Genomic DNA, 27,491 nt, shown 5'->3' with positions numbered 1-27,491 from the left:
GGGCGTGGCGGGTGCCCTGAGTGCTGGTTTCTCCTGAGGCCCGTTGAGCCCGGTGAGGGCTCGGGCCCTGGTGAGTGGATACACGCGCGTGTGGAAGGCCGGGGAGGCCAAGGTCGCTCCGGTGCAGGCCAGTGGGCTTCCACTCAAGTTTGTGGTGGCGAGTGGTGTCCCTCCACATTGACTGTGGGCCTATCCGCCGCCACCCCCCAGGTGAGAGGGGCCTTGGGCTCAGGGTGAGGCCCCGGAAGGAAAGTGGTTATTTGAGGCTGGGTGTGTAGGAGGACGTGGGACCTCAAAAAGGTAGGAAAGTGGAGGCCCAAGGAGGAAGGGGCTCACGGTGGTGGGGGGGTAGGCGAGAGTGTTATTTGGACCAAAATGGTGGGCAGGAGCTCCAGGTTTGGGGAATGGTGCTTTTGCCATCAGGATGGGGGTGGGGGGCTTCCTTCCCGTTAGGCCCAAGTCCTATTGGCCCGCCCAGAGCTTGAGGGGTGTTTGGGGGGAGGCCTCACCTGGGACCCCCTCCCTGTTGGATCATAGCCAACTATCTGCTAACTAATCAAAGGAGAACATCCACAGGAAGGGAGGGCCTTCTGGAGGAGGTGCCCAGTCTATAAACGTGATGATGGAGGTGAGGGAGGGGTGGAGAATGAGGAAGATTCCTGAAATCCTTAATTGGTGGGTGTTAAAGTGCTTCTCAGTGTGTCCCAGGTAGACAACTGCTTGTTCTGGATTCTTCCGGTAGTGCTGGGAAGGTGTGAGCCAAAAGGCCAGGCTAACTGAAAAGGAGTTTAAGGAATTTAAAGGGAGAGTCTTGGAGGGCGGGAGGGAGGCATATCCTGCCATTTTAGTGTAAAAGGATAGTTAAAATTTTTTTTGTCAGCTCCTGGACTTAAGTATTGACTTAAGTATTGCACGTCCGTCTTTTTTTCTGCACATGGCCTGATTTCTCTAGCTAGTACTTAAGACAGGTTTGCAAAAGTTAAGAAGAGGCTTACTTAAGTTTTCAGTTAAGAAAGATTCTTCAGGGATCAGGGGTGGGTCAGGACAATGAAGGAAGTTCTTTAAAGAAGAATCTGTAGATTATAAAGTGATTTTGAAGAGGGCCTGAAATTTGTGAGGCAGAAAGAGCCTCCTCCCTGGTTACCTGGGGGGAGAAAAGGTGTTAAATGTCACCTAAAATTCAGCAGATATTGTAGGCTCAAAGCAGAAAGGGTCTGTACCCTGGAGACTTCAGTTTGGGTGGAGTTTGAAAAGTTTTATAGAAAAGAATTGGATAAGATACAGAGAAGCTACTAAAGAGATCAAGGAGGAGATGGAATAGTTTAATGTGATAATGAATGGGAACAAAAATAGGTCGTGGTAAAGGAAAGAGAGGCCCAAAACAAAGCAAAATCCATAAATATTTACTGACAGAATATTAATGTATGTGATATAGGTGTTAATTTCTTATGCTCATACATAAAATATGCTCCTTTCTAAAACAGATAGTTAATCCAGCTGAATTCTCCAAGAGGCTGTTTAGATAGAAAATACAGGAAAATTCAAGGAGGACTTAGTCTCTAAGGGATTGCTAATGGGAGTGTTTTATTCTGGGATAAGGAAAAGGTGTTGCAGTGAGCATAATATAGGAGGCTGGTTGTATCACTGGTCTGACCCAAAGTAAGTTTTAATGCTTTGTGAGTTTATCTTCAAGGAAAAGGAAAACAGTTGGGAATCTTTAGTATTTATAAAATGCTGGCAGGTAATTAACCAGAACAGGATTGACACCCATGTCCTTTGCAGCCTTTCAATGGATCCTGTCCGACAACCCTTCAGGGGCCCTTCTGGGCACCCATCTCAATGTGTACAGATGCCAGGCTCTTGGCCACAAGCTCCTAAACCTTTGGACTCAGCCCTGGGCAGGGCAAGACCTCTAGGCAGAGGCCATGTATTTGGAAAACCAGAGGAACCAAGTCCACAGAGAGGGCCGGCACAAAGGGTAAGACCACGTCTGGATGCATAGTAGCAGCATGTAGCTTATTAGAGAAAATAATGGATTTTGGAATGCTTAAAAAACTGTGAAGTCCTGTATATGAAAATAAGGGTTGGTTTTTTTCATTTTGTTGTTTTTTGTTTTTGTTTTTTCCCTTTAAAAAGTTGTTGCATCTTCTGGGCATATATTTCAAATTCTAGTTGTGAGTCTAGAAAAAGTGCCTCATAATGAATGCTAGATAGATCTGGATAAATGCCTTAATCCTCTAGCTTATATAAATATACATCTAAGTATATAAATGATAGGTTTAAAGATAATATACTTTTGCTCTTTTCTGAGTATTTAGATTTTTACTCTGGATTTGGCTATGTGGTATTACCAGTCACTCCTGCCTCTAAGGTAATAATTGTTTTACCTTAGAATGGTTTTCTTGCCCTGGCTGGTTTTGCTCAGTGGTTAGAGTATCGGCCCATGGACCGAAGGGTCACAGGCTGCAGGTTCAGTTCCTGGTCAAGGATGTGTACATTGGTGTCGGATTCGCTTCCAGGCCCTGGTAGGGCACAAGGGGGAGGCAACCAGTCGATGTGTCTATCTCACATCCATGTTTCTTTCTCTCTCTCCCTTTCCCATCTTCTCCCTCTCCCTCTCTCTGCCCCTCCCTCTCTCCCCACCCACCCTCCCTTCCTTTAACTCCTTCTAAAAAAATTAATGGAAAAAAATATCCTTGGGTGAAGATTAATGGGGAAAAAAAGGTTTCTTTTAGAAGGTTCTTTGCCCATATCTTTAAAAGAAAGGATCTTTAGCTATTGCTACTGCTTTTATGTGCATTCTTTTTTTTTGGTACGTGCCCCTAGTGGGAACTGCAGGTCAACACTCCAACCGCTGAGCCAAACCGGCCAGGGCTTATGTGCATTCTTAATCTCATAATTATACAGAAATTTTAAGATGGTATTTGTCTATAATTAATGTCAAAAAAATAAGGAGTTAGCAAATATAGGGAAAACCTAATAAAACAGTTAGGACGATTGTATTTGATATTGTAGTGTCAAATATAATCTGTACAAAGAAAAAATGGTGACAGTAATCTTGTATTTTTACTAGGATGAATTGCTTGAGTCTGTGTGTGGCAGCTGAAACTAGTGTAACAGCAGTACACTTCTAAGATTGCTACCAGAGAAACAACAGCAAGTTTTGTTGGAGAGTGTTTAAAAGAAAACATGTACCAGCCCTGGCTGGGTAACTCAGTTGGTTAGAACGTCGTCCCAATATGCCAGGGGTGGGGAACCTTTTTTTTTTTTTTTTTTTTTTTTGCCAAGGGCCATTTTTATATTTATAATATCATTTGCAGACCGTACAAAATTATCAGCTTAAAAATTAGCGTGCTATATTTGGTCTAACATTTAATTAACTGACCCCTAATGTGATGGCTGGAACTGCTTCTCTTTGGTGAGGCGGGTGATGTTAGCTGGTACTGATAATGTTGCTATTTGCAACTGCTTTTCCAGGTTTGTGTTGGTCAATCTGGAGCACAGTCAACTCTTTGCAATGCTAAGTTTTGAAAAGAACTGCTCACAGCAGTAAGTTCTGAACACAGATGCATATATTAACGCATGTCTCCTCAAAGTGGGAAATTCATCATTGCTTATGTAACATTTATAGAATTCAAGCAATGGGAGGCTGATGTACCTCGCTTTCAGCTCATCATTGCTTTGCAGCTGAATGGTTTCTTGTTGTAGGTTATCAGGCATATCAGGTGGATCCACATTGAACAGTGTAGCAAAAATTTTAAGTTCCATTTACTTTTCACAACCTTGAATCTTTCATTAAATTAGTTTCGCACATTCACCAGCATATTCAAATGTCATAGAAGGCTTTTGTCCTTCCAGAGTTGCACTTTCCACAGCCTTAATTTAGCTTCAAATGATTTCACGTTGGAAAGCAGGGAACTGAGAAGCTGGTTGGGGCCCTGCAGCTTGATGTTCAGCTCTGACAGGTACTTGGTAATGTCCACCATGAATGCTAAATCGCACAGCCACTTGCTATCATTGAGTTCCCTGACAGGTTTTCCCCTCCTCTCCATGAACTGCTTGACTTTATCCAGAAGTTCATAAAACCTCATGGATGGCCCCGGACGGGTTGGCTCAGCAGCTGGAGCCTTGGCCTGCGGTCTCAAGAGACCCGGATTTGGTTCCCGCTGGGGGGCATGTGCCTCGGTTGCGGTTTGTCCCCGGCCCTGGTTGGGTCGTGTGGGTGGCAGCCACTCAATGTGTCCCTTTCACGTCGATGTTTTTTTTTTCTCTCTCTTTCCTTCCCACTCTATCTGAACAACAACAACAAAAAGGAAAAATGTCCTCGGGTAAGGATAAAAAAAACCCCTCATGGATGTTCCCGTGACTTAGCCACAGCACTTCATATAAATGAACAAGATCACTGTACACAGAGCTAAGATCATTCAGTAACTCCTTAAACTGGCATCTGTTAAACCCCGTGCTTTTGACAAAATGTATGCATGACACTACTGCTGACATCACATTACGCTGCCAAGGACTGTGCACAGAGACTTTCTTAGTGTATGAGGCAGTGGCATATAATTAAATCACTTGGATCAAGACTTGAGATGATTCATTCCTTTCTTGACTAATGCAATTAACCCTTTTTGCGAGCCAACCGTGGCTAGAGCTCCATCTGTAGTGGCCTAAGTTTTTTCATTGATAAAGTAAATCTCTCAAGTCCTCACCTCCTGTAGTGCCATGCATGGCTTCCAGTGACAGCAGTTCCTTTTGCATGTCAAACTCTTTAGTTATCCCACGAACAAAAATGGCCAGTTGGGCAGTATTTGTTATGTCTGTTGTCTCAAAACAAGCCAGAGAGAAAAATTGGAAATCTCCGGCAGAATCCCTCATTGTTTTTTCAGTATGTTGTCCTAAATCAGTAATCTGATCTGTGACCATCTCCCAGAAAAACTAACACTCTGAAACAAATTTAATTTGGTGCTAACAACTCCACAGCCACCGTGAGCTCTTTCACAGACTCTCCCTCTATCTGAGGCTTCAGCTTCTTTGCATTTAGCTCACCCACTGCATAACTCACCTGAATAACGTTGTCTGTGTCACAGTGAGGCCTAGTGAAAGCAGCTTATTGTGATTCCAAACACTGCTGAAGAGCATGGATTTTATCTAGACACATTTGGCCTCCCAATTCACTGCGTTTAGCATGTTTTGTTTTTTTTTAATCCTCACCCGAGAACATTTTTCCATATTTTTTCCATATTTTTGTTCAGATGGAGTGTGAGCGAGAGGGAGAGAGAGAGAGAAACATCGATGTGAAAGGGACACATCGAGTGGTTGCCACCCGCACAACCCAAACAGGGCCGGGGACAAACTGCAACTGAGGTACATGCCCTTAGCGGGAACCGAACCCAGGTCTCTCTGGACCACAGGCCGATGCTCTAACCATCGAGCCAAACCAGCCAGGGCGAGTTTAGCATGCATTGAACTGTAATGACTTTTTTTCTTATTATTCTTACCTAAGGACATTTTTCCATTTTTGGTTCAGATACAGTGGGAAGGAGAGAGGGGAAGAGAGAGAGAGAGAGAGAGAGAGAGAAACATTGATGGGAAAGGGACACATCGAGTGACTGCCTCCTGCACGATCCAACCAGGGCCAGGGGCAAACTGGAACCGAGGTACGTGCCCTTAGCGGGAACCGAGCTCAGGTCTGTCTGGACCTCAGGCTGACACTCTACCCACTGAGCCAAACCGGCCAGGGAGAGCTACAATGACTCTTAAGATTGGCCCACCCCTCCCTCCTCCCTCCCTACCTCCCTCCCTCCCTTCCTTCCTTCCTTCTCCTTATTTTTTTTTTTTATAATTTATTTATTTTTGTTACCGATGTTTCTCATTTTTTCCCCCCACTGATTTGCCCCTCTCCCTCCCTCCCCACCCTGTCCCCAGGTTTGTTGTCCATGTCCACTGTTCATGCATACATGCATATAAGTTCTGTGGTTTATCTCTCCCCCACCACCCTCTCTTCTGGGGATTGTCAGTCTGTACCCCACTTCTACGTCTCTGGGACTACCCATTCCTCAGACCATTATGTTCATTATATTCCACAAATAAGTGAGATCACATGATACTTGTCTTTCTCTGTTTGGCTTGTTTCGCTTAGGATAATACTTTCCAGGTTCCTCCATGTCATCTCAAAGGATAAGAGATCTTTCTTTCTTACAGCTGCATGCTACTCCATTGTGTATATGTACCACTGCTTTTTTATCCATTTGTCTACTGATGGCCATTGGGCTGTTTCCAGATCTTAGCTATTGTAAATAGTGCTGCTACAAACATGGGGGTGCATACATTCTTTCTGATTGGTGTTTCAGGCTTCTTAGGGTATATTCCTAGAAGTGGGATCACTGGGTCAAATGGAAGTTCAATTTTTAATTTTTGAGGAAACACCATAGTGTTTTCCATAGTGGCTACACCAGTCTGCATTCTCACCAGCAGTGTACTAGAGTACCCTTTTCTCCACACCCTTGCCAACACTTGTTGTTTGATGATTTGTTGATGGCGGCCATTCTGACAGATGTGAGGTGATACCTTATTGTTGTTTTAATTTGCATCTCTCTGATGATTAGTGATGTTGAGCATTTCTTCATATGTCTCTTAGCCATTTTTATGTCCTGTTTGAGAGGTGTGTATTTACTTCCTCTGCCCATTTTTAAATTGGGTTCTTTGTCTTCCTTTTGTTGAGTTGTATGAGGACTATATGTATTGGAAATTAACCCCTTATCTGATATATCATTGGCAATTATGCTCTCCCATACAGTGGGTTGCCTTTCAATTTTGATGATTGTATCTTTCGCTGTGCAGAAGCTTTTGAGTTTGATGTAGTCCCATGTGTTCATTTTTTCCTTTGTTTCTGTTGCCTTAGGTGATGTATCAGTGAAAATTCTGCTGCATGTGATGTCTGAAATTTTGTTGCCTACAGTTTCTTCTAGGATTTTTATTGGCTTCATGAGTCACATTTAAGTCTTTTATCCATTTTGAGTTTATTCTTGTGTATGGTGTAAGTTGATGGTCTAGTTTCATTTTTTTGCATGTAGCTGTCCAATTTTCCCAACACCATTTATTAAAGAGGCTGTCTTGACTCCACTGTATGCTCTTGCTACCTTTGTCAAATATTAACTGAGTATATTACCTTGGGTTTATTTCTGAGTTCTCTGTTCTGTTCCACTGGTTTATATGCCTGTTTGTGGGCCAGTACCAGGCTGTTTTGATTACAGTGGCTTTGTAGTATAACCTGAAATCTGATCATTTGATCCCTCCAACTTTGTTCTTCCTTTTCAAGATTGCTGTGGCTATTCGAGGTTTTTTTTTTTTGGTTCCATATGAATTTTTGAAGTATTTGTTCTAATTCTGTGAAGTATGTCGTTGGTATTTTGATGGGGATTGCACTGCATGTATAGATTGCTTTGGGTAGTATGGACATTTTAATGATGTTAATTCTTCCAATCCATGAACAAGGTATGTGCTTCCACTTTTTCATATCTTCCTCTATTTCTTTTTTCAATGACCTGTTGTTTTCTGCGAATAGGTCTTTTATTTCTCTGGTTAAGTTTATTCCTAGGTATCTTAATTTTTTTGCCGTGATGGTAAATGGGATTGATTTTTAGTTTCTCTTTCTGTGAGATCGTCATTGGTGTATAAGAATGCCATCGATTTCTCGACGTTAATTTTGTATCCTGCTACTTTGCCAAATTCATTTAAAAAGTCTAGTAGATTTTTGATGGAGTTTTTGGGGTTTTCTACATGTAGTATCATGTCATCTGCTAATAATGACAGTTTTGCGTCCTCCTTTCCCATTTTTATCCCTTTTATTTTTTCTTTCTGTCCGATTGCTGTGGCTAAGACTTCCAGTACTATGTTAAATAAGAGTGGCGAAAGTGGGCATCCTTGTCTTGTTCCTGTTCGTAAGGGAAATGCTTTTAATTTTTGTCCATTGAGTATGATGTTGGCTGTATGTCTTTCATATATGGCCTTTATTATGTCGAGATATGATCCCTCTATTCCCAGATTGCTGAGTGTTTTTATCAGAAATGGGTGCTGGATTTTGTCGAATTCTTTTTCAGCATCTATGGATATGATCATATGATTTTTATCTTTCATTTTGTTTATGTGGTGTATCACATTTATTGATTTGCGAATATTGTACTAGCCTTGCATCCCTGGGATGAATCCCACTTGGTCATGGTGAATAATTTTTTTGATGCATTGCTGGATTTGATTTGCTAGTATTTTGTTCATGATTTTGGCATCTATGTTCTTCAGGGATATTGGTCTGTAGTTTTATTTCTTTGTAGTGTCTTTTCTGGTTTTGGAATTAGAATTATGCTGACCTCATAAAACGAGTTTGGAAGTCTTCCTTCTTGAATTTTTTGAAATAGTTTGAGGAGAATGAATATTCTTCTTTGAATGTTCGGTAAAATTCCCCTGTGAAGCCGTTCAGGCCTGGACTTATGTTTGCTGGGAGAGTCTTGATTACATTTTCATTTTCTTTTGTTGTTTTAGTCTGATCAAGTTTTCTATCTCTTCCTGGTTCAGTTTGGGAGACTGTGTGTTTCTAGAAATTTGTCCATTTCGCTTAGATTGTCGAATTTGTTGCTGTATAATTGTTCATAATATCTGTGAACAATCCTTTGTATTTCTGTGTTGTCAGTTATTATTTCTCCTCTTTCATTTCTGATTTTGTGTATTTGGGTTCTCTCTCTTTCTTGGTGAGTCTAGCTGACAGTCCATCAATCTTGTTTGTCTTTTCAAAGAACCAGTTCCTTGTGTCATTGATCCTTTGAATTGTTTTTTGGTGTCCATGTCATTTATTTTTGCTCTGGTCTTTATTGTTTCCTTCTTTTCCTAGCTCTGGGATTTTCTTTCTCTTTGCTTTCTAGTTCTTTAATTTGTGAGGTTAGATAGTCCATTAGAGATTTTTCTTGCTTCTTGAGGTAGGCCTGAGTGCTATGAACTTCCCTCTCAGAACTGCTTTCGCTGCATCCCATAGATTTTGAGTTGTTTTGTGTTCATTTTCATTGGTTTCCAGGAAGTTATTAATTTCTTCCTTGATCTCCATGGTAACCCATTCATTGTTCAATAACATGCTATTTAGCCTCCATGTTTTCAAATGTCTTTGCATGTTCTTGTTGCAATTGGTTTCTGGTTGCATGCCATTGTGATCTGAGAAGATGCTTGATATGATTTCAGTCTTCTCGAACTTGTAGAGACTTAGTTTGTGCCCTAACATATGGTCTATCTTTGAGAATGTCCCATGTGCACTTGAGAAGAATGTGAATTCTGCGGTTTTGGCGTGTCATTCTCTGTAGATATCTATTACATCTATTTGATCTAGCGTTTCATTTAGAGTCTGTGTTTCCTTGTTAATTTTTTGTCTAGAAGATCTATCCAGTGATGTCAACGGGGTGTTGAAGTCCCCTGCTATGATTGTATTGGTGTTGATTTCTCCTTTCAAGACCTCCAAAAGATTTTAAATATATGTTGGTGCTCCTATATTGGGTGCACATATGTTTACCAAGGTTATATCTTCCTGTTGTATAGATCTTTTCATATTATGTAGTGACCTTCTTTGTCTCTAGTTATGGCCTTCATTTTGAATTCTACTTCTTCAGATATAAGTATTGCTACTACCCCTGCTTTTTTTTTCCTTTCGGTTTGCTTGAAAGATTTTTCCATCCCTTCCCTTTCAAGTGTCTTCTTTCATGCCACTGTGATCTGAGAAGACACTTGAAAGTGAAGGGATGGAACACAGTGGCATGAAACTAGAAATCAAATGCAACAAGAACATGCAAAGACATTTGGAAACATGGAGGATAAGTAGCATGTTATTGAACAATGAATGGGTTACCATGGAGATCAAGGAAGAAATTAAAAACTTCCTGAAAACCAATGAAAATGAACACACAACTGCACAAAATCTATGGGATGCAGTGAAAGCAGTTCTGAGAGGGAAGTTTATAGCACTAAAGGCCTACTTCAAAAAGCAAGAAAAATTTCTAATAGACTATCTAACCTCACAACTTAAAGAACTAGAAAGCAAACAACAAGAAAACCCCAGAGCAAGTAGAAGGAAGGAAATAGTAAAGACCAGAGCAGAAATAAATGACATGGAGACCAAAAAAACAATTAAAAGGATCGATGAAACGAAGAGCTGGTTCTTTAAAAAGATAAACAAGATGATGGACCCTTAGCTAAACTCACCAAGAAACAAAGAGAGAGAACCAAATACACAAAATCAGAAATGAAAGAGGAGAAATAATAACTGACACTACAGAAATACAAAGGATTGTTAACAAATATTATGAGTAATTATATGGCAACAAATTCGACAATCTAAGTGAAATGGACAAATTTCCAGAAACACAAAGTCTCCCAAAACTGAACTGGGAAGAGATAGAAAACTTGAACAGACTAATAACAGCAAAAGAAATTGAAGATGTAATCAAGACTCTCCCAGCAAACAAAAGCCCAGGGCCGGATGGCTTCATGGGGGAATTTTACTGAATATTCAAAGAAGAACTAATACTCATTCTCCTCAAACTATTTCAAAAATTCAAGAAGAAGGAAGACTTCCATCCCTTCACTTTCAACCTATGTGAGTCTTTTGTTGTGAGATGGGGGTCTTGTAAACAACATATATGTGAGTCATGCTTTCTTATCCAGTCCGCTACTTGGGTCTTTTTATTGGAGCATTTAATCCATTTTCATTTAAGGTGATAATTGATATGTACTTATTTGCCATTTTTGGTTAGTGTGGCTCGATTTTTCTTCCTATTTCTTCTACTAATTACAGCAGTCCTTTTAACATTTCTTGCAGTGCTGGTTTGGTGTTAATATAGTCCCTTAGCCTTTTTTTTTTTTTTTTTTTGTCTGGAAAGCTCTTTATTTGACCTATTTTGAATGATAGCCTTGCTGGATAGAGTAGTCTTGGATTCAGATCCTTATTTTTCATGATCTTGATTACTTCATGCCACTCCCTTCTGGCCTGTAGTGTTTCTGTTGAGAGGTCAGCTGACAGCCTTATGGGGTTTCCTTGGTAGGTAACCTGTTGCTTATCTCTTGTTGCCTTTAGGATTCTCTCTTTGTCTTTAATTTTTTGCTCTTCAATTACTATGTGTCTTGGTGTGGGCTTGTTTGGGTTCTTCTTACTTGGGGCTCTCTGTGCATCTTGAACTTGAATGCCTTCTTTGTTCAACAAGTTAGGAAAGTTTTCTGTCACTATTTCTTCAAATATATTCTCTAATTTTTACCCATTTTCTTCCTCTTCAGGGACTCCTACGATGCGAATGTTATTACGTTTCTAGTTGTCTCACAGTTCTCTTAAGCTGTCTTCCTGTTTTTTACCTGTTTTTTTTTCCTTTTGGATTTTTGATTGGTTGATTTTTTTCTCTACCCTGTCTTCTAATTCACTGATCCAGTCCTCAGCTTCCTCTGCTCTGCTGGTTAGTCCTTCCAGTGTGTTCTTATTTCTGCTGCATCATTCTTCATTTTCACTTGTTTGGTTTTCAACATTTCTATATCTTTACTCATGGTGCTGATGTCCTTACTCATGCCATTGAGCTTCCTCAAGATCATGGCTGTGAACTCTACCTCTGATAATTTGCTTAACTACATTTCATTTATCTCATCTTTGATAGAGTTCTCTTGTTCTTTCATTTGGGATTTGTTTATTGGTTTCACCATTTTGGTTATCTCAGTGGGTTTTGGAGCCTGCCAAATTGTCCCTATGGGTGTTGGTGTTTTCTCTACTGGGTTTGGATGTGCCTGGGTGGGCCCATGTTAAACACCTCTGTCAAGTCTTACTTTCCTGGGTAGATTTGCAAGCCCAGGAAAGGTTCAGTTATCCTCTAGCTTTTTTCTGGTGGCTAGTAGTCTCAGTTACTCAGTGTCTTGGACTGTAGCCCTGGTGTTCTGCATAAGAGGATTTCCAGAGGGTGGGGCAGATGCTGGTTATTAATGAGCCTCAATTTGTATTTCTTTGCCTCAATTGAGAAAGGCTGAATCTCTGAGGGGGGCAGGCAGCTGCTTTTTCCCACAGCTCTAGGAAGGAGCATACTGGCCACCGTCCTTTGTGGCCACAACTCAGCAAAAACTCTGAGTGCCCTCCATATCCCATGTGTCCCCAGCCTAGTCTCCCCTCCTCTGCCTTAACCCCCAGGTGAGTGGCTGTGGCTATTTTAGTGCTCTGTCCTGGCTCTCTGCACTGTGGAGCAGACTTGATCTTTATTCCCCAAGGGTGTTGCTCACAGCTAAGACTGCTGCTGGCCATGGGCTCTCAGCCCGCCACCCTCTCGCACCTCCGCAGATCCTACCAGTGTCTCTGGTTATGTGGTCCTGTCCTGCTGCTTTTCTGTTGTTGTTTTTTTTCTGACAATTTGTCTTTATTTCAGTTGTAATTCTCATTGGGTCCTGGGAGGTCCTCTGTGTAGCTTCTATTCACTCCGCCTTCATTTTCACATCTTCTGCACCTATCTTGTGGGCAGCTGGGTCACACAGGCCTTTCTGGTGCCCCCGCCTCCTGCAGGCCCTGCGGGTCACTGGATCACACAGTTTCTTTGGGGGCCTGGCTCTATGGCTATGTTATGGGCTGCTGGATCTCACAGGCCTCTCTGATGCCTCAGCACCCCGCAGATTTCGCGGGTAACTGGATGGCACAGTCCCTGCTGGGTTGTGCAGGCCTCTCTGGTGCTTTAGCACCCCATAGGCCCTGTGGGTAACTAGAGCGTGCCGTCCCTGCTGGTTTGCACAGTCCTCTCTGGTGCTTCAGCACCCCACAAGTCCCGAGGGTAACTAGATTGCACAGTCCCTGCTGGGTCTCACAGACCTCTCTGGTGTTTCAGCACCCCACAGGTCCCAAGGTGCTGGTTGCGGAAGCCACAGACAGCTGGGAGCCCAGAACCATCCCCCATAGTAGCAGCCCAATCAGAGTTGAGATATACCCCAGCAACAGAGGCTGGGGAGCAGACATCCATCCCCAGGCAATAGAAGTACAGATCAGCAGCTGAGACCCATCCCCAAAAACTACAACAAAAGCTGAGCAGGAGTTGAGCCCCACGGGGCAGCAGCATTCCCCACCTGCCAGCGGCAGGACCTGGGGCTCCATGTAGATCACACAGTCCCTGGTGGGTCACATAGGCCTCTCTGGTGCTTCAGCACCCCGCATGTCCAGAGGGTAACTGGATCGCACAGTCCCTGCTGGGTTGCACAGGCCTCTCTTGTGCCCCCGCACCCTGCAATTCTCGTGGGCGGGCAGCTGGATCGCACCAGTCTCTCTCGGTCTTTGGCTTACTACTGCATTTGTGAGCTGCTGGACTGCACAGGCTTCTGTGGAGCCCCAGGTCCTGCCGCTGGTGGATGGGGAATGCCGCTGCCCCATGGGGCTCACTCCTGCTCAGCTTTTGTTGTGGTTTTTGGGGATGGGTCTTAGCTGCTGATCTGTACTTCTATTGCCTGGGGATGGATGTCTGCTTCCCAGCCTCTGTTGTTGGGGTATATCTCAACTCTGATTGGGCTGCTACTATGGGGGATGGTTCTGGGCTCCCAGCTGTCTGTGGCTTCCGCAACCAGCACCTTGGGAGCTCCACTACTGTGCATTGGTCTGTGTTGACACAGAGTGTCCACTGGTCTGATGATGCCAGGTGCGTTGGTGGGCTCGGGTTGCTGGGCCCTAGCTGCTCCCACGGCCTCCTCCCAGGGAAGACCCAGGATCTCCAAAATGGTGGGACCTCCCAGTGGCACAGGGAGAAGTGCCCTGAAGTGCCACTTACCACAGTAGCTGGCTGCTCCAGTCCACAGCACAGGAACTTTCTGCTCTGCAGCTCTGCATTGCTTGGGTTTGGTCATCCACCTTCACGTTCCACTCACACACTTGCTCGCTCTCTCACACACTCGCCCTCCCTCCGATCCTGCCCGCCACCATCCTTTTCTTTGTTTTTTTAAAAAAATCCTCACCCGAGGACATTTTTCCATTTATCTTCAGATAGTGAGATGGGGGGAGAGAGAGAGAGAGAGAAACATCGATGTGAGAGAGACACATCAAGTGGTTGCTTTGTGCACAACGCCAACAGGGCCAGGGACTGAACCATAATCAAGGTACATGCCCTTGACCAGAATGAAATAGGAGACTCTTTGGTCTGTGGGCCAAAGCTCTAATCGCTGAGCCAAACTGGCCTGAGTGAGATTGGCTTTTTTCATTAGTTCTAATGTATTGGCCACAAACTAGGTACACAGGTTTGCCTTTGACTGAAACAAAAAAATAATCATTTGTCCATTTCTCTTGGGAAAATCGACATTCTGCATCAACTTTTCTTTTCGTTGTAGTTGCCATTTGTAGGATGTCACACGACTTAAGTTTTAATAACCATCTAGTGTGTGTGTCACTAGCAATGTGATTCTTTTGCTTTGATCACTCTTCACATCTTGGATTTGGAATGTATCCAGTGTTCATGTCATTGACTAATGAGGTCCTTTCTGTGTACTGTAATTTCCTTAATCTTAATCTGATATTTGGTTTTTGTGAGGATTGTTGATTGTGAACGTGTGAATAAAGGTTGTATTGGAGTTATCTTCTGTGTTGACAGAGAAGTCGACAACATCATCATCAATCATTGGAGGCAAGGTCATCAATGTTGTGAGGAATCATCTCATTGCATCTTGTCTCATCACTGGATCGCCATAGTTTCACCACAGTGTGTTAACACTTTCGCAACATGTACACTCCCAGCCTGCTTGGCACTGACTGTCCTCTGAGTCACTGCAATACAGGCAGATGGGCCAGGGGCAGCTGACAAGAAGCATATGTGTCTGTTCTGTCATGTACTCCTATGTGTCCTGTCTATCCTGTAATGGACGTTCCTTACTTGTGCCTCAAAATTTATGTTATTATTATGATTCACTTAATATAAATTTATGTTGCTATGAAAACTAGATTTATTTAATTTTGATTCCTGCCTAAGGTTGCCTCGGCAGGGCCAGACCAAATGATTCCTGAGGCCTTATCTAGCCCATGGGCTGAACCTTATGCAGACCATGGGCTGGACGTTCCCAACACCTGCAATTCCCCAAGGTTTCGGGTTTAACTCCCAGTCAGGGCACATACAAGAATCAACCAATGAATGCATAAATAAGTGGAACAACAAATTGATGTTTTCCTCCCTTCCTTTCTCTCTCTAAAATCAACCAATCAATCAATGAAGATTATTTTTATTATTTACCAAGACTTTAAGAAAACCATCAGTGTTTCTGAGGTTTTAAACTACATCTTGGAATGATTTTATTCTTTGACTTTCCACAGGAATCTGTGGGTTTGGTCTCCATGTTCCAAGGACTGGGACTTGAAACAGTGTCCCAAACCCCTGCGAAACGGGAAATGCCTTCCTTAGGTATGTGGAAAACTAACTTGAGAAAACATGGTGGTATGTATGATTGCTTTATTCTTAAATTCCTACAGTTTATATTCAGAAAAATACCTATTCTTTACAATGTGTTCAACTCACAGTTATAGCTGGGGTTTGGTCTTTCCATTCAGGTAGAGGCATTTTAGGTAGAGGCTTATCTATCAATGTGGTGCACAAGGAAAAAGAAGAACCACATCCCACTTTTCCGGATCCATCAGTGTTGGCAGCTGGTGATAGCAAGATGGCAGAGGCCACCATTGGTTGGAATAGGTGAGTAAAGTTCCTTTCTCAGGGAGCTGTCAAATTCAGATGAAGTTTCTCTGTAAGTCCAAAGGGTAACTCTAAAATGGTTGTATTATCTCACAAAAAAACAATGCATGGTTTTATATTAAACAGTGGATACTTTCCAAGAGTAGTGAGCAGCTACTGATCCAATTAGTCATTAGAAAAGGGTAAAAAAAGTTGTCCTGGCTAGTTTGGCTCAGCGGTTAGAGCATCATCCCTCGGACCAAAGGGTCTCGGGTTCAGTTCCAAGTCAAGGGCATGTACCTGGTTGCAGGTTCAATTCCCAGCCCCAGTCGGGGTCATTCTGGAGGCAACCAATCGATATGTCTAGAAACGTCAATGTTTCTCCCTCCCTTTCTCTTTCCCTCCCTCCATCTCTGTCTGACAACAAATGGGAACATATCCTTGTGTGAAGATTAACAACAACAACAAAAAATAGAAAAGGGTAAAAAGCAATTCTCCACTGGGCACTTCACAGCTTCATTTGCTCTCTTAAGAAGTTAACCTGATTGGCCTGGCCAGTTAGGCTCAGCAGTTAGAGCACTGGCCCGCGAACCAATGAGTTCGAGGGTTCGATTCCGGCCAAGGGCACATACCTTGGTTGCAGCTGGTCCCTGGCCCTGGCTGGGGTCAGGTGGGAGGCAATATGTCAATGTGTCCCTCTCACAGTTTCCCTCTCTCCCTCCCTGCCACTATATCTGAAGATAAATGGGAAAATGTCCTCTCGTGAGGATTTAAAAAAAAAAAGCCTGATTGTAGTAGTTCTTTAATCTAAGGCAGTGGTTCTCAACCTTCCTAATGCTGCAGCCCTTTAATACAGTTCCTCATGTTGTGACCCCCAACCATAAAATTATTTTTGTTGCTACTTTATGACTGTAATTTTGCTACTGTTATGTCTTAGGGGACCCTGTCCCCTAAGGGTCGTTCGACCCCCAAAGGGGTCGTGACCCACAGGTTGAAAACCGCTCATTAGGAGTCAAACTCCCACCCCAATTCTGCCATGGAAGTTGCCCCTGAGAGTCAATATTAGCAGCAATTGGTGAGTAAGTCATATTGGACTTGGAGAGAATCCCAAAGCTTCTGTCCCTCTTGCTAACTCCTCTAGGAAGAGAATGTAAATTTGGGGGGATCATTTAGATGGGGCAGAGATAGAAGTATAATTAAGAAGGTCCTGATTTGCCTCTTTTCAACATTTCAGAATGCTTGGAAGAGGGAATATGGATGTGCCTGTATTACCATTAGGAAGAGCAGCTGGTGGTGTAGGCAGAGGTGTGTACAAGGTTCCCAGTGCTGTCAACATTCCTTCTCGGGGTCCTGCCCAGCAGCCATCATCACCACCTCTGCCCCCGCCCTCCCTACACTCTCTGGATCGCCTTTCACTAGGGACTGCAGAACACAAGGAAAAGTAAGTCAGGAGCTCAGCCTTCTTTGCTTGGAAGTGATGTGGGAGGGGTCTTTCTCATAGTATTATGAACTTTGTTTCTGTTGTGTCTGAAGTCCTCCATGGGTGGTAGATATTACAAGGTTGTTCATTTTGGGTTTTTTGCTCATGGGAGAATGACAAAGAGGTGGGACAATTTCTGAAGTGGAATGGAATTAATGATATAGAGATAGTATGTACCAGAGAGTGGACTCGTGGCTTTCCATTTCCTTTCTGATTCAGACATAGACAATTCTTTGTCGTGGTGAAGATGAAATCATTTAGAAAAAAATATTATAGCGATTAATTTTTCTCTGTAGAATTAATTCTTGTGTTCTTAGTTAGCTGGCCTAGTTTATTCCAGTGATATTAGGACAAATAGGATGATTTTCTTTAATTTTCATTTATCTACTAGCCTTCAAAGCTTGCTTTTGTACGTCTCATTACTTGCTTTGTGTATCTGTAAGAAAAGTATAAAATACTACTTTTCCCTATCCTATTTGTGTGTGTGCGTGGTATGGGTTGTTTGTTTTCATTGTTTTTGGTATGTGTGGGTGCTTTTGTTTTTTATTTTCCAGAGAGCTTTTTGTGAAGCAAGGTTCAAAAGGAATACCTCAGCCTTTGGGATTGAACCTTATCAAAATACAATGTCATAACGAAGCAGTTTATCAATATCATGTGACTTTCAGGTATTCACAGCTTTTTTTCTCTGTATTCATTTCTTACAAAGCAGTAATGAAATCATTCTCCTGGAATAACTGAATATTTTTTTGTATAATTCCTGATGAACTTCTCCCCCACCCCTACAACAATGAATGTATGCAGGTCCTTGCAGTAAGTTTAAGGTAACATTTTGTTTGTTTGTTTGTTTATTTATTTTACCAATTCAGATTTTAACTTAATAGGTACAGTTTTATGCATGAGATTAGAAATGATTTACTATGAAGTTAATGAAACTTAAGTTAAGGGCCTTGTACTTACGTAAATCCCCTTCCCTGACCTTTTTTTTTTTTTTTAATCCTCATCCGAGGACATTTTTCCATTTTTTGTACAGACAGAGTTGGAGGGAGAGAGAGGAAGAGAGAGAGAGGGAAACATCGATGTGAAAAGGACACATCGAGTGGCTGCCATCCGCACGACCAACCAGGGCCGGGGACAAACTGCAACCGAGGTACATGCCCTTTAGCGGGAACCGAACCCGGGTCTCTCCAGACCACAGGCGGACGCTCTAACCGCTGAGCCAAACCGGCCAGGGCCCCCTTCCCTGACCTTTTAACTTATTTTGTATCTGTCATGTTGTTTCTTTAATCCTCACTGAGGATATTTTTCCATTTTTGTTCAGATAGAGGGGGAGAGAGAGAGAAACATCGATGTGAGAGAGACACATTGATTGGTTGCCTCCTGCATGACCCGTACCAGGGCTGAGGACGAACCACAACCGAGGTATGTGCCCTTGACCGGAATTGAACCTGTGACTCATTGGTCTGCGGGCCGACATTATAACTGCTAAGCCAAACCGGCGCTGTCTCTGTCATTTTGTATTCCTCTTCTTAAACAGAGCCCCTCTCTTCCAGTGGTATAATATGCACTTCCCCAAAAACCTGGATCCTCCCTACATGAGTCTCATCAATATTTGATGGCTCTCCAGTGACAGTGTAGGGTTAAATTTGAGTGTAAGAAAATCAAAGAAAATAACTTTAATGTTATATCAATAACTTTAGGACTGATCGTACTTTTTTAAAATTAAGAATTCGTATTAGTTTGTGTTCTTTATTAAAATCTCAGGAGAGTTATTAGCTGGAGGTTATTAGCTGGAATTGTGAAAATGAGTATTTTGAAGTATCTCTGGAGAAACTAGGAATATGGAAGACTGATTTTTGACGGACAACTACTAATTGGTACTAGAGGGAGAAGTGGAATGAAAGAGAAGCAAGGAAGTTAGGGAAAAATACCTTGAAGACAGGTTATAAAGACAAAGGAAGGGCTCATTTGAATGGAGAGGAGGTGGTTGACTTTGGCCACAGAAAAAAAAGTTATTTAATTTGCTTCCAAAAGTACCCTTGGTGATCTACTAGTACTTTGTTAGAGTTATGAATAAAAAAAAGAACAAAGGAGAACATAGGAATAATAGCCAGCGAATTGGCCATTATTTCAGAAGTGTGTAAGAGGAATGAGAAATGGCATGATAATTAAAGAGCATAGCAGGATTGCTTTGAAAGATTTCTATGAGGTAAGAAAGAGCTGAGCGATTTGACAGGTGAAGAGAAGTATCTAGAAGAGAGAGTGAAATTGAACCTTGTTGGTGGAAGGTAATGGGAATGTGCCTATTCTAGAATGTAAGGGAAAGGGCTGAGCGTTAACAAGAGGAAAGAACCCTTTATCTGGAAATGGACTGACAAATGTTAATGAAACAGAAAAGAGTGTAAGAGTCTTCACAGGTCTCTGCATTGACCGGGAGAAAACATGAATTCTATATAATTAGAGCTTGTAGATCTGGACCTTTGAAACTACAATGTGAAGAGTGTGCCAGGCCACTGAGAGTGTTGAGAGGATGTATTACAGTGGACTGGTCATACTGTAGCTTCCTTGTACTACAGGAAGGGAGTCTACAAGGACATCTTTGAACACTGTGTTCATGTGAATGTACGTACATGAATTTTTTAAAAAAATGTGTTGAAATGTAATATTAGCATGTGAATGTTTGGTTTTGGGGAAAACGATATTGGATTTACCACTTGGTTTTTTTTCATCTTTATTCATGTACTTGAACATGCTTGACCCTTTAAAGTCTTGGAGTCAAGGTTTTGTATTATTGTGATGTAATGGGACAGTCATGGTACAAAGGAGCTACTAGAGTTTTTCATAACTGTAAGATTTGTGGTAATAAATCAGTAAAAAGTTGAAATTGCCATGAGTGAAAAAAGGTTAGCGTAAAATCCCATAGTAAAGTTTTTCTGGAATGTAGCCATACTCATTGGTTTACATTGTCTACGGTGCTTTTGTGCTATGTTGGCAGAATTGAGTAATTGCAGCAGAGACCATGTGGCTTGTAAAGCCTAAAATATTTACTACCTGGCCCTTTACAGAAAAAGTTTTTTGACCCTGTGGTCTAAACTCTGGAAGAATGTATGCTAAGGAAAAATGCCTGACATGCTAAGGCATTTTGCTTTTGGGGGACTGGAATTATGGGTTGTTTTTATTTCTTGTGAGCAAGTATCCTTGGGACAAGTTTCTTTTTTAGTTAGATACAGTATTTGAATTTTTATTATCACTAGATGGAGCAGTAGTTACAAGAGACTGCTTCTCTAATGAACCTATTACATGGCTGTTTGAGTCAAATTGAAATAAAATCCTTTTTATTATTTTCTAGTCCCAATGTGGAATGCAAAAGCATGAGGTTTGGCATGTTGAAGGACCATCAAACTGTCACCGGAAACGTCACTGCTTTTGATGGATCCATTCTCTATCTGCCTGTTAAGCTTCAACAAGTGAGACCCAGCAGTGTTCTGATGCCTTGAGTGGTGGGAAATCATAAACTTCATAAACATTTGAGTTGTACTTTCCTATTCTTAGAGGGAAGTTAGACTTCTCCATAACAAAGAAATGACAAACTGAGAAACTTTTACATTTGGGTTCTTCAAGAAATCCCTTCTTATGTTAACAGGAGTGGTTGGAGGAAGCTTTGACTTCAATGACAAAGAATGGTTTAAGATTTCAAATTCAAAGGGATTTTTTGCTAGTTTACCATTGGGTTTCTCTCACCAAATCCAGTTTTAAATCCTGTTTGTCATGCTGTGATTTTGTCCAGTGTAGGCAGCAAAGTGAGAGAAAAGTAAAAAATACATTTAAGATATATAAGTGTTTTCTAGGACACATTTGGATAGGGCTTGGTAGTTTTGTCATTTTTTAATGTATTTGCATATATTTATTTGTTAGGTTCTTGAGTTAAAAAGTCAAAGGAGAACTGATGGTGCGGAGATCAGCGTTAAGATTCAGCTGACCAAGATCCTGGAGCCCTGTTCTGACTTGTGCATTCCCTTCTACAATGTTGTTTTCCGAAGGTGAGAAAACAACTGACGTTATTTTTCTCAACCTCAAGAGCATTGTAACAATGCTCTTTAAAAAAAAAAAAAGGCATATTTTAATTTTTTTAAACAACTTTTTTACTCTTTTTTTTTATTGATTTTAGAGAGAAAGGAAGGGAGAGGGGGAGAGAGGTAAAAACATCGATGAGAGAGGATTGGTCGCCTCCTGCATGCCCCCCACTGGGGTTTGGGCCCACAACCTGGGCATGTGCCCTGACTGGGAATCGAACCAGCAACCTCTTGGTGCATGGGTCAGCGCTCAACCACTGAGCCACACCAGCCGAGCGCAATGCTCTTCTAGAAGCTTAGATGGTACTATGCTACAGTGTGTATACAGAGTTTGGAAACATTTAATAATAAATGCATGATACCGAGGCTATCAGTTACTCAAAAGGTATCTCAAGTGATTTATCAGATTTTGGTATGTGAAAGTAGGTTTGAGGTAGTTGGATGGGGGATGTGTTCAGAAACTTTAAAAAAACAGATTTTTTAAGTACATATTTGATGATGTTAGTGATGTGGCTTCTCGAAGAGGAAGAAGATAAAATTTTTTGCTGGAAGAATTTTTTCCCAGTTCCTTGAATTTTTGGATACAGACAACTCATAATTTTTAAACTTTTTTTTTAGACTCCCTAATTTTCATAATACCACTCCCAAACCACTTATTTTTAAATGAAACACAGAATCTAATTTCAGTCTAGTAAGCTTAGCTGCCAGGAACAAACAACTTCCTTTGCCAGACTGATAACAAATTTAGAAACTGACTCTTGTACATGCTTTTTAGTTAATGGTGAAAGTAATATAAATTGAGCTTCGGAAATCAACTCAATTTTTGGTTACCTAGTAAATAGTAAAAGCTGTAGTCAGTTACATATACTCCAAGATAAATGCCAAGGTAATCTTTCTCATTCTTTCGTCAGTAGTATTGACGTGATAAAAGCTATAACTGTGCAAAGGGCACCAACGTTTCTGACCCTTTAGGCTTCCAAAGGAAACATAGCTAAAAGTGATGGAGCTTAGTGTTTTGGATTCTTCTACTAGAAAACCCATTCTTGCTCTTTATTTCAGGGTAATGAAACTTTTAGATATGAAGCTTGTGGGGAGAAACTTCTATGACCCGACGAGTGCTGTGGTACTGCAGCAGCACAGGTCAGTGGTGCTTTCCTCTTCTTCACTTTTTTTTTTTTTTTTTGGTACATGTCCCTGGCAGGAACTGATCCCGGGACTCTCTGGTCCACAGGCTGACGCTCCAACCGCTGAGCCAAACCAGCCAGGGCACTGGTGCTTTCTTGTTGTTACTAGGGAAGGACAGATTCTGCTCCAAGTATTGTTTCAGATTGGGGCATGGAAGTGTCTGTGCTTGTTTTAAAACCCTAATCTAAAGCCCGCCTGCCTATCCTCAGATTGCAGATCTGGCCAGGCTATGCAGCTAGCATCCGGAGGACAGATGGCGGTCTCTTCCTGCTAGCTGATGTCTCCCATAAGGTCATTCGAAATGATTCTGTGCTGGACGTCATGTGAGTGAATGGTGGGATCTGCCTTTAACAAGCTAACATTTTTCTGAAAAGCTCAGTAATAGCTGGTAATAAATACATAATAGCCATTGTACTGTTTGGGTTTTAAATTGTAGAACAGATGAAGAATGCGGAATGGAAGTGCTCCATTCCATAAGTCCTGCCAAGATAGAGGGGGAATTGTGTTTAAGTCTCTGGTTAAGAAGACGTCATTTAATACACACATCTACCGTGGCCAGTTTGGCTCAGCGGTCCAACCTTGGCCTGGTTGGGGTTGTGTAGGAGGCAGCCAGTTGATGTGTTTCTCCCCCCTCCCCCCCAACTGAAGATAAATGGAAAAATATCCTCGGGTGATGATTAAAAGAAATACATCCTGAGTTTTGTTTAAATGTGTTACTATAGCAACCATTTACTGTAGTAAGTATAGATGTGTGTGATTTGTAATGGTTACATGAAGTGCATCTGTGACTTCATTTTTTAGGCTATGTACTTAGAAATGGAATTATTTAATTAAAAGACTGAACATTTAAAGATATTTACTATAACAAGATATTTAAATATATATTGACAAATTACCCTCTAGAATTTTATTTTCCCTCCATCTGTGTACAACTGCTGGGTGTTACTAGGTTTATAAATATTTACTTATCTGATAAATTTATTCATTCCTTTACTCAGCTCTAGTTGTGTACCAGAGTCTTGGAACATATAAGTTAACAAAACAAAGAAAGATTATTTTCCTCATGGAGTTTACATTGTAGCCAGGTCAGATAAATAATAAATAATAAGCATTATAAATAAATCATATAGCGTACTAGAAGTGATGAGAGCTATGAAAGAAAGAACAAGAATACACAGGGTGGGAGAGATGAGGAGTACTGGAGATTCGGTGGGGAGGGAGTGGAGAGCAGTAATTTTAAGTAGAGTGGTCAAGCTCATTTGAGCCAACTCTTGCAGGAGGTGAGAGAGTTAGCCAGGTGAATATATGAATAAGGGAATTTTGGCAGAGGGACAGCTAGGGTAAAGGCCTTAAAACAGAAGTATGCCTGGCTCATTCCAGAAGAGGAAGGGAAGGAAGCCAAGGTGGCTTGATAAGAGCGAGTGGAATGATGGAGCAGATGGAGGAGTGAGGACAGAGGGCTCTGTAAGGCTAGTTAGTGTAAGGATTTTTAGCTTTTACCTGGAGTGAAATAAGGCCTTGTAGCCAAGCAGTGACTTGAGTGTAAAGAGAATAAGCTAGAAGGATGGGGAAGGAGTGGAGAGACCAACCAGGAGGCTATTGTAATCTAGGGGGAATGGGGAGGCAGCAGTGAAAGTGCTGACAATGGCTGGCTTCTGGATGTATTTTGAAAGCAGCACTCAGTCAGTTTCCTGACAGATGTGGAGTGTGAGAGAGAAGTTGAGGATGGCTCAAACTTTTTTGGGTGAATTTCTGATGATTTATTATATCTCTTCTTGATCGCTGGGGGCTGTGTCTCTTTCTCTTACATGGTACACCCAGCCTTTGTTTATTCCTAGCATGTAGTAAGTATTCAAGAATACTAAATAAAAATAGATGTCTTTAAAATCACTGTCTTAGCAGGCTCTGTGGCGCAATGGATAGAGCATTGGAGTTCTAAAATCACTGTCTTGGCCCAGCTGATGTGGCTCAGTGGTTGAGCATCGACCCATGCACCAAGAGGTCACCAGTTTGATTCCCGGTCAGGGCACCTGCCCAGGTTGTGGGCCAAATCCCCAGTGGGGAGCATGCAGGAGGTCGCCATTCGATGTTCTCTCTCATCAATGTTTCTGTCTCTCCCTCTTCTTTCCTCTCTCTCTAAAATCAATAAAGAAAAAAAAATTAAAATTAAATAAAATCACTATGTCTTTCATGCCCTGGCCGGTTTGTCTCAGTGGTTGGAGCATCAGCCCGTGGACCAAAGAACTGCGGGTTCAGTTCGGGTCAAGGGCACGTACCTTGGTTGTGGTTCATCCCCAGCCCTCGTCGGGTTGTGCGGGAGGCAACCAGTGGATGTGTCTCTCTCTCAGGGATGTCTTTCTCTCTCCCCCCCCCACCTCTCTGTCCCCCTCCTCTCCCTTCCTCTTCCTCACTCTATCTGAAGATAAATGGGAAAAAAGTATCCACAGGTGAGGATTAAAATAAATAAAATCACTAGGTCTTTCTTTGTTTTCTGCCTTGACTTTTGTGCTTAAGAAAGATCTACTTATTTTATGTTTTCATGTTTTCCAATGTTAACTTTCTGGAATTTATCTTGGTGTGATGTTGGGATCATCATGATTGTCTTGTTACTATTAGACAATTTATTGAAAAAATTTTTTTTTTAGATTTAAATCACAGTCTATTTATCATAGTCTATTTTTCTGAATACTTCATTTTGAGCCAGTGGTTAAAACCAATATACTACCCTGGCCAGTTTGGCTCAGTAGTTGGAGCATCAGCCTGAAGACCACAATGAGTCGTGGGTTCGATTCCAGTCAAGGGCACAGACCTTGTGGTTGCGGTTCATCCCCGGCCCTGGTCAGGGTCCTGCGGGAGGTGACCAGTAGATGTGTCTCTCTCACATGGATGTTTCTCTCTCTCTCTCTCCCTCCTTCTCTCCCTTCTTCCCACTCTATCTTAAGATAGATGGAAAAATATCCTCAGGTGAGGATTAAAAAAACCAATATGATACTGTTTTAATTATTGTAGTTTAGTTAGGTTTGAATATATGTCAAGGAATTCTGTTTTCAGAATTTCATAGTGAATGCCGTCTACATACTCTTTAGTGTGATCTGTTGAATAATTTAGTGAAAATAAGAAAAAAGTAAGTTGGCATTTGACTGAGGAATGTTCAGTGAGTCTTCCCATTCACAAATATAGCATGTCTTTCCATTTATTAAAATTTTTTTAAATTAAAGTTTTACTTCTGTAAAACTTTTAGTCCTATTATATTGTGACTACACAGAAGCTATATATAGGTGAGTTATGTAGTGTATACTATGATTATTTTTGTTTTCTGCACAATTATTTATCTTGGATATAAAAATTACCTTTTTACCTCCATTTTTCTAAGTACATAATTATATATGTACTTATTACCACTAATTCAACTTCACATTCTCCTTACTCTATATGCCAATGCCAGTTATTTTGTCAATTTCATCTTCCCTGCCCCCCCAATTATATTTCTTGGATTGTTTAAATAAAATTAGATTTAGTGCCATGGCTGGTGTGGGTTGGTGGTTAGAGCATTGGCCCACGCACTGAGTTGAGGGTTGGGGTCCAGGTCAAGAGCATGTGCCTGGGTTGCAGGTTCGATGCCTGGCCCTAGTTGGTGCGTGTTCGAGAGGCAACTAATCAATGATTCTCTCTCACATCGATGTTTCTCTTTCTTCCCCTCCCTCCCTTCTGTCCACTCTCTCTAAAAAATATATCCATGGGTGAGGATTAACCAAAAAAAATTAGATATAGTTTTGAGTACCCATTCTCTAGATAGTAAGAAGTTCTATGTCAGGCATCACCTCACATCGCACACACAAATCCTGGGATGTTTGTGATCCTGATCTTTAGTCCAGCTGTGGAACCCAAGCACACGGGCACAGAGTGCATGACCACACTGTCAGATGTGGAGTTCTCATGTTGTAGTCCTGTTACAGGTTTGGGGTTCTGTCACCTGTCTTCCCCTGTGTCCTTTATGTTCTCATGAACCACTGGAAACCACAAAAGAGCAATTATTTTCCTCAAGGTCACAAATGCTTGGTCCTTAGATATGCAGCAGCTTTTATCCTTATCAGAATGGCCCAGTTCACATATTTCCAAAGGATAGTGAGCCAACTAAGGTTAAGGTTTGCCAAATAAAGGTTAAGTTTTATATGTTGCTATTAAGTTCTCAATAATGTATTTAATGACCCATCCCCACAAAATTCAGTATTAGAAATCTGTTTTGTTTTTTTTTAATCCTCACCTGAGGACATTTTTCCATTTTTTGTTCAGATAGAGTGGGAGGGGGGGAGAGAGAGAGAGAAACATCGACGTGAAAGAGACACAACGAGTGACTGCCTCCCGTACGACCCAACCAGGGCTAGGGACAAACTCCAACTGAGGTTTGTGCCCTTAGCGGGAACTGAACCCGGGTCTCTCTGGACCACAGGCTGATGCTCTAACTGCCCAGCCAAACCAGCCAGGGCTCTGAATCTCTTGAAACCTGATTGGCTTTAATTTGGACTGGTTGCTCTCCAGGTTGGCTGGACAACTATTGTCTTGAAGTTCCTCTTATTTTATTTTTTATCCTCACCTGAGGATATGTTTTATTAATTTTAGAGGGGACAAAGGGAGAGAGAGACATCAATGTGAGAAACATTGATCAGTTGCCTCCTGTCCCCGAAACCTAGGTATGCCCTAACTGGGAATTGAAACCACCACCGTTTTGTGTAGGGGACAGTGCCCCAACCAACTGAGCCACCTGGCCAGGGCAGGATTCCTCTTTATTGTCGTGAGGACTCCTTTCCCTCTTACACCAAATCTGCAGTTTGGATCCGTGACTCCTTTTTCTTGGTTTACTCTTCTTTTGGTGTAGAGTATATCTTCCAGTATTTTCCTGGGGAAGGCTATATTGCAGGAAATGTTTTTGAGATCTTACATGTTTGAAATATCTTTATTTTGCCTTAGTTTGATTGGACATGAAATTTCTAAGTTGGAGATAATTTTCCCTCAGAATTTTAAAGCATTTCTCAATTGCCCTTTTAAAAAAATATTTATTTACACTGTTTCAAGTTT

The 27,491-nt window shown here is 41.7% G+C and overlaps 1 protein-coding gene across 2 annotated transcripts in view; it reads left to right on the top strand.

Moving 5' to 3' along the window:
- The first annotated feature begins 1,789 nt into the window (after positions 1–1,789).
- PIWIL2 (piwi like RNA-mediated gene silencing 2) overlaps positions 1,790–27,491 on the top strand; it is a 90,767-nt gene continuing 65,065 nt past the window's right edge. For both annotated transcript variants that reach the window (XM_036240466.1, XM_036240467.1), the window contains exons 1-9: positions 1,790–1,978; positions 15,329–15,416; positions 15,563–15,701; positions 16,915–17,121; positions 17,715–17,825; positions 20,507–20,624; positions 21,073–21,197; positions 22,290–22,370; positions 22,625–22,738. In XM_036240466.1, the coding sequence (XP_036096359.1) occupies positions 1,790–1,978; positions 15,329–15,416; positions 15,563–15,701; positions 16,915–17,121; positions 17,715–17,825; positions 20,507–20,624; positions 21,073–21,197; positions 22,290–22,370; positions 22,625–22,738 (1,172 nt within the window). The remainder of the gene's footprint in view (positions 1,979–15,328; positions 15,417–15,562; positions 15,702–16,914; positions 17,122–17,714; positions 17,826–20,506; positions 20,625–21,072; positions 21,198–22,289; positions 22,371–22,624; positions 22,739–27,491) is intronic.

Source organism: Molossus molossus, unplaced genomic scaffold (genome assembly GCF_014108415.1).
Source record: "Molossus molossus isolate mMolMol1 unplaced genomic scaffold, mMolMol1.p scaffold_m16_p_4, whole genome shotgun sequence".
NCBI lineage: Eukaryota > Metazoa > Chordata > Mammalia > Chiroptera > Molossidae > Molossus > Molossus molossus.
This window is presented reverse-complemented; position numbering and strand designations above follow the sequence as displayed.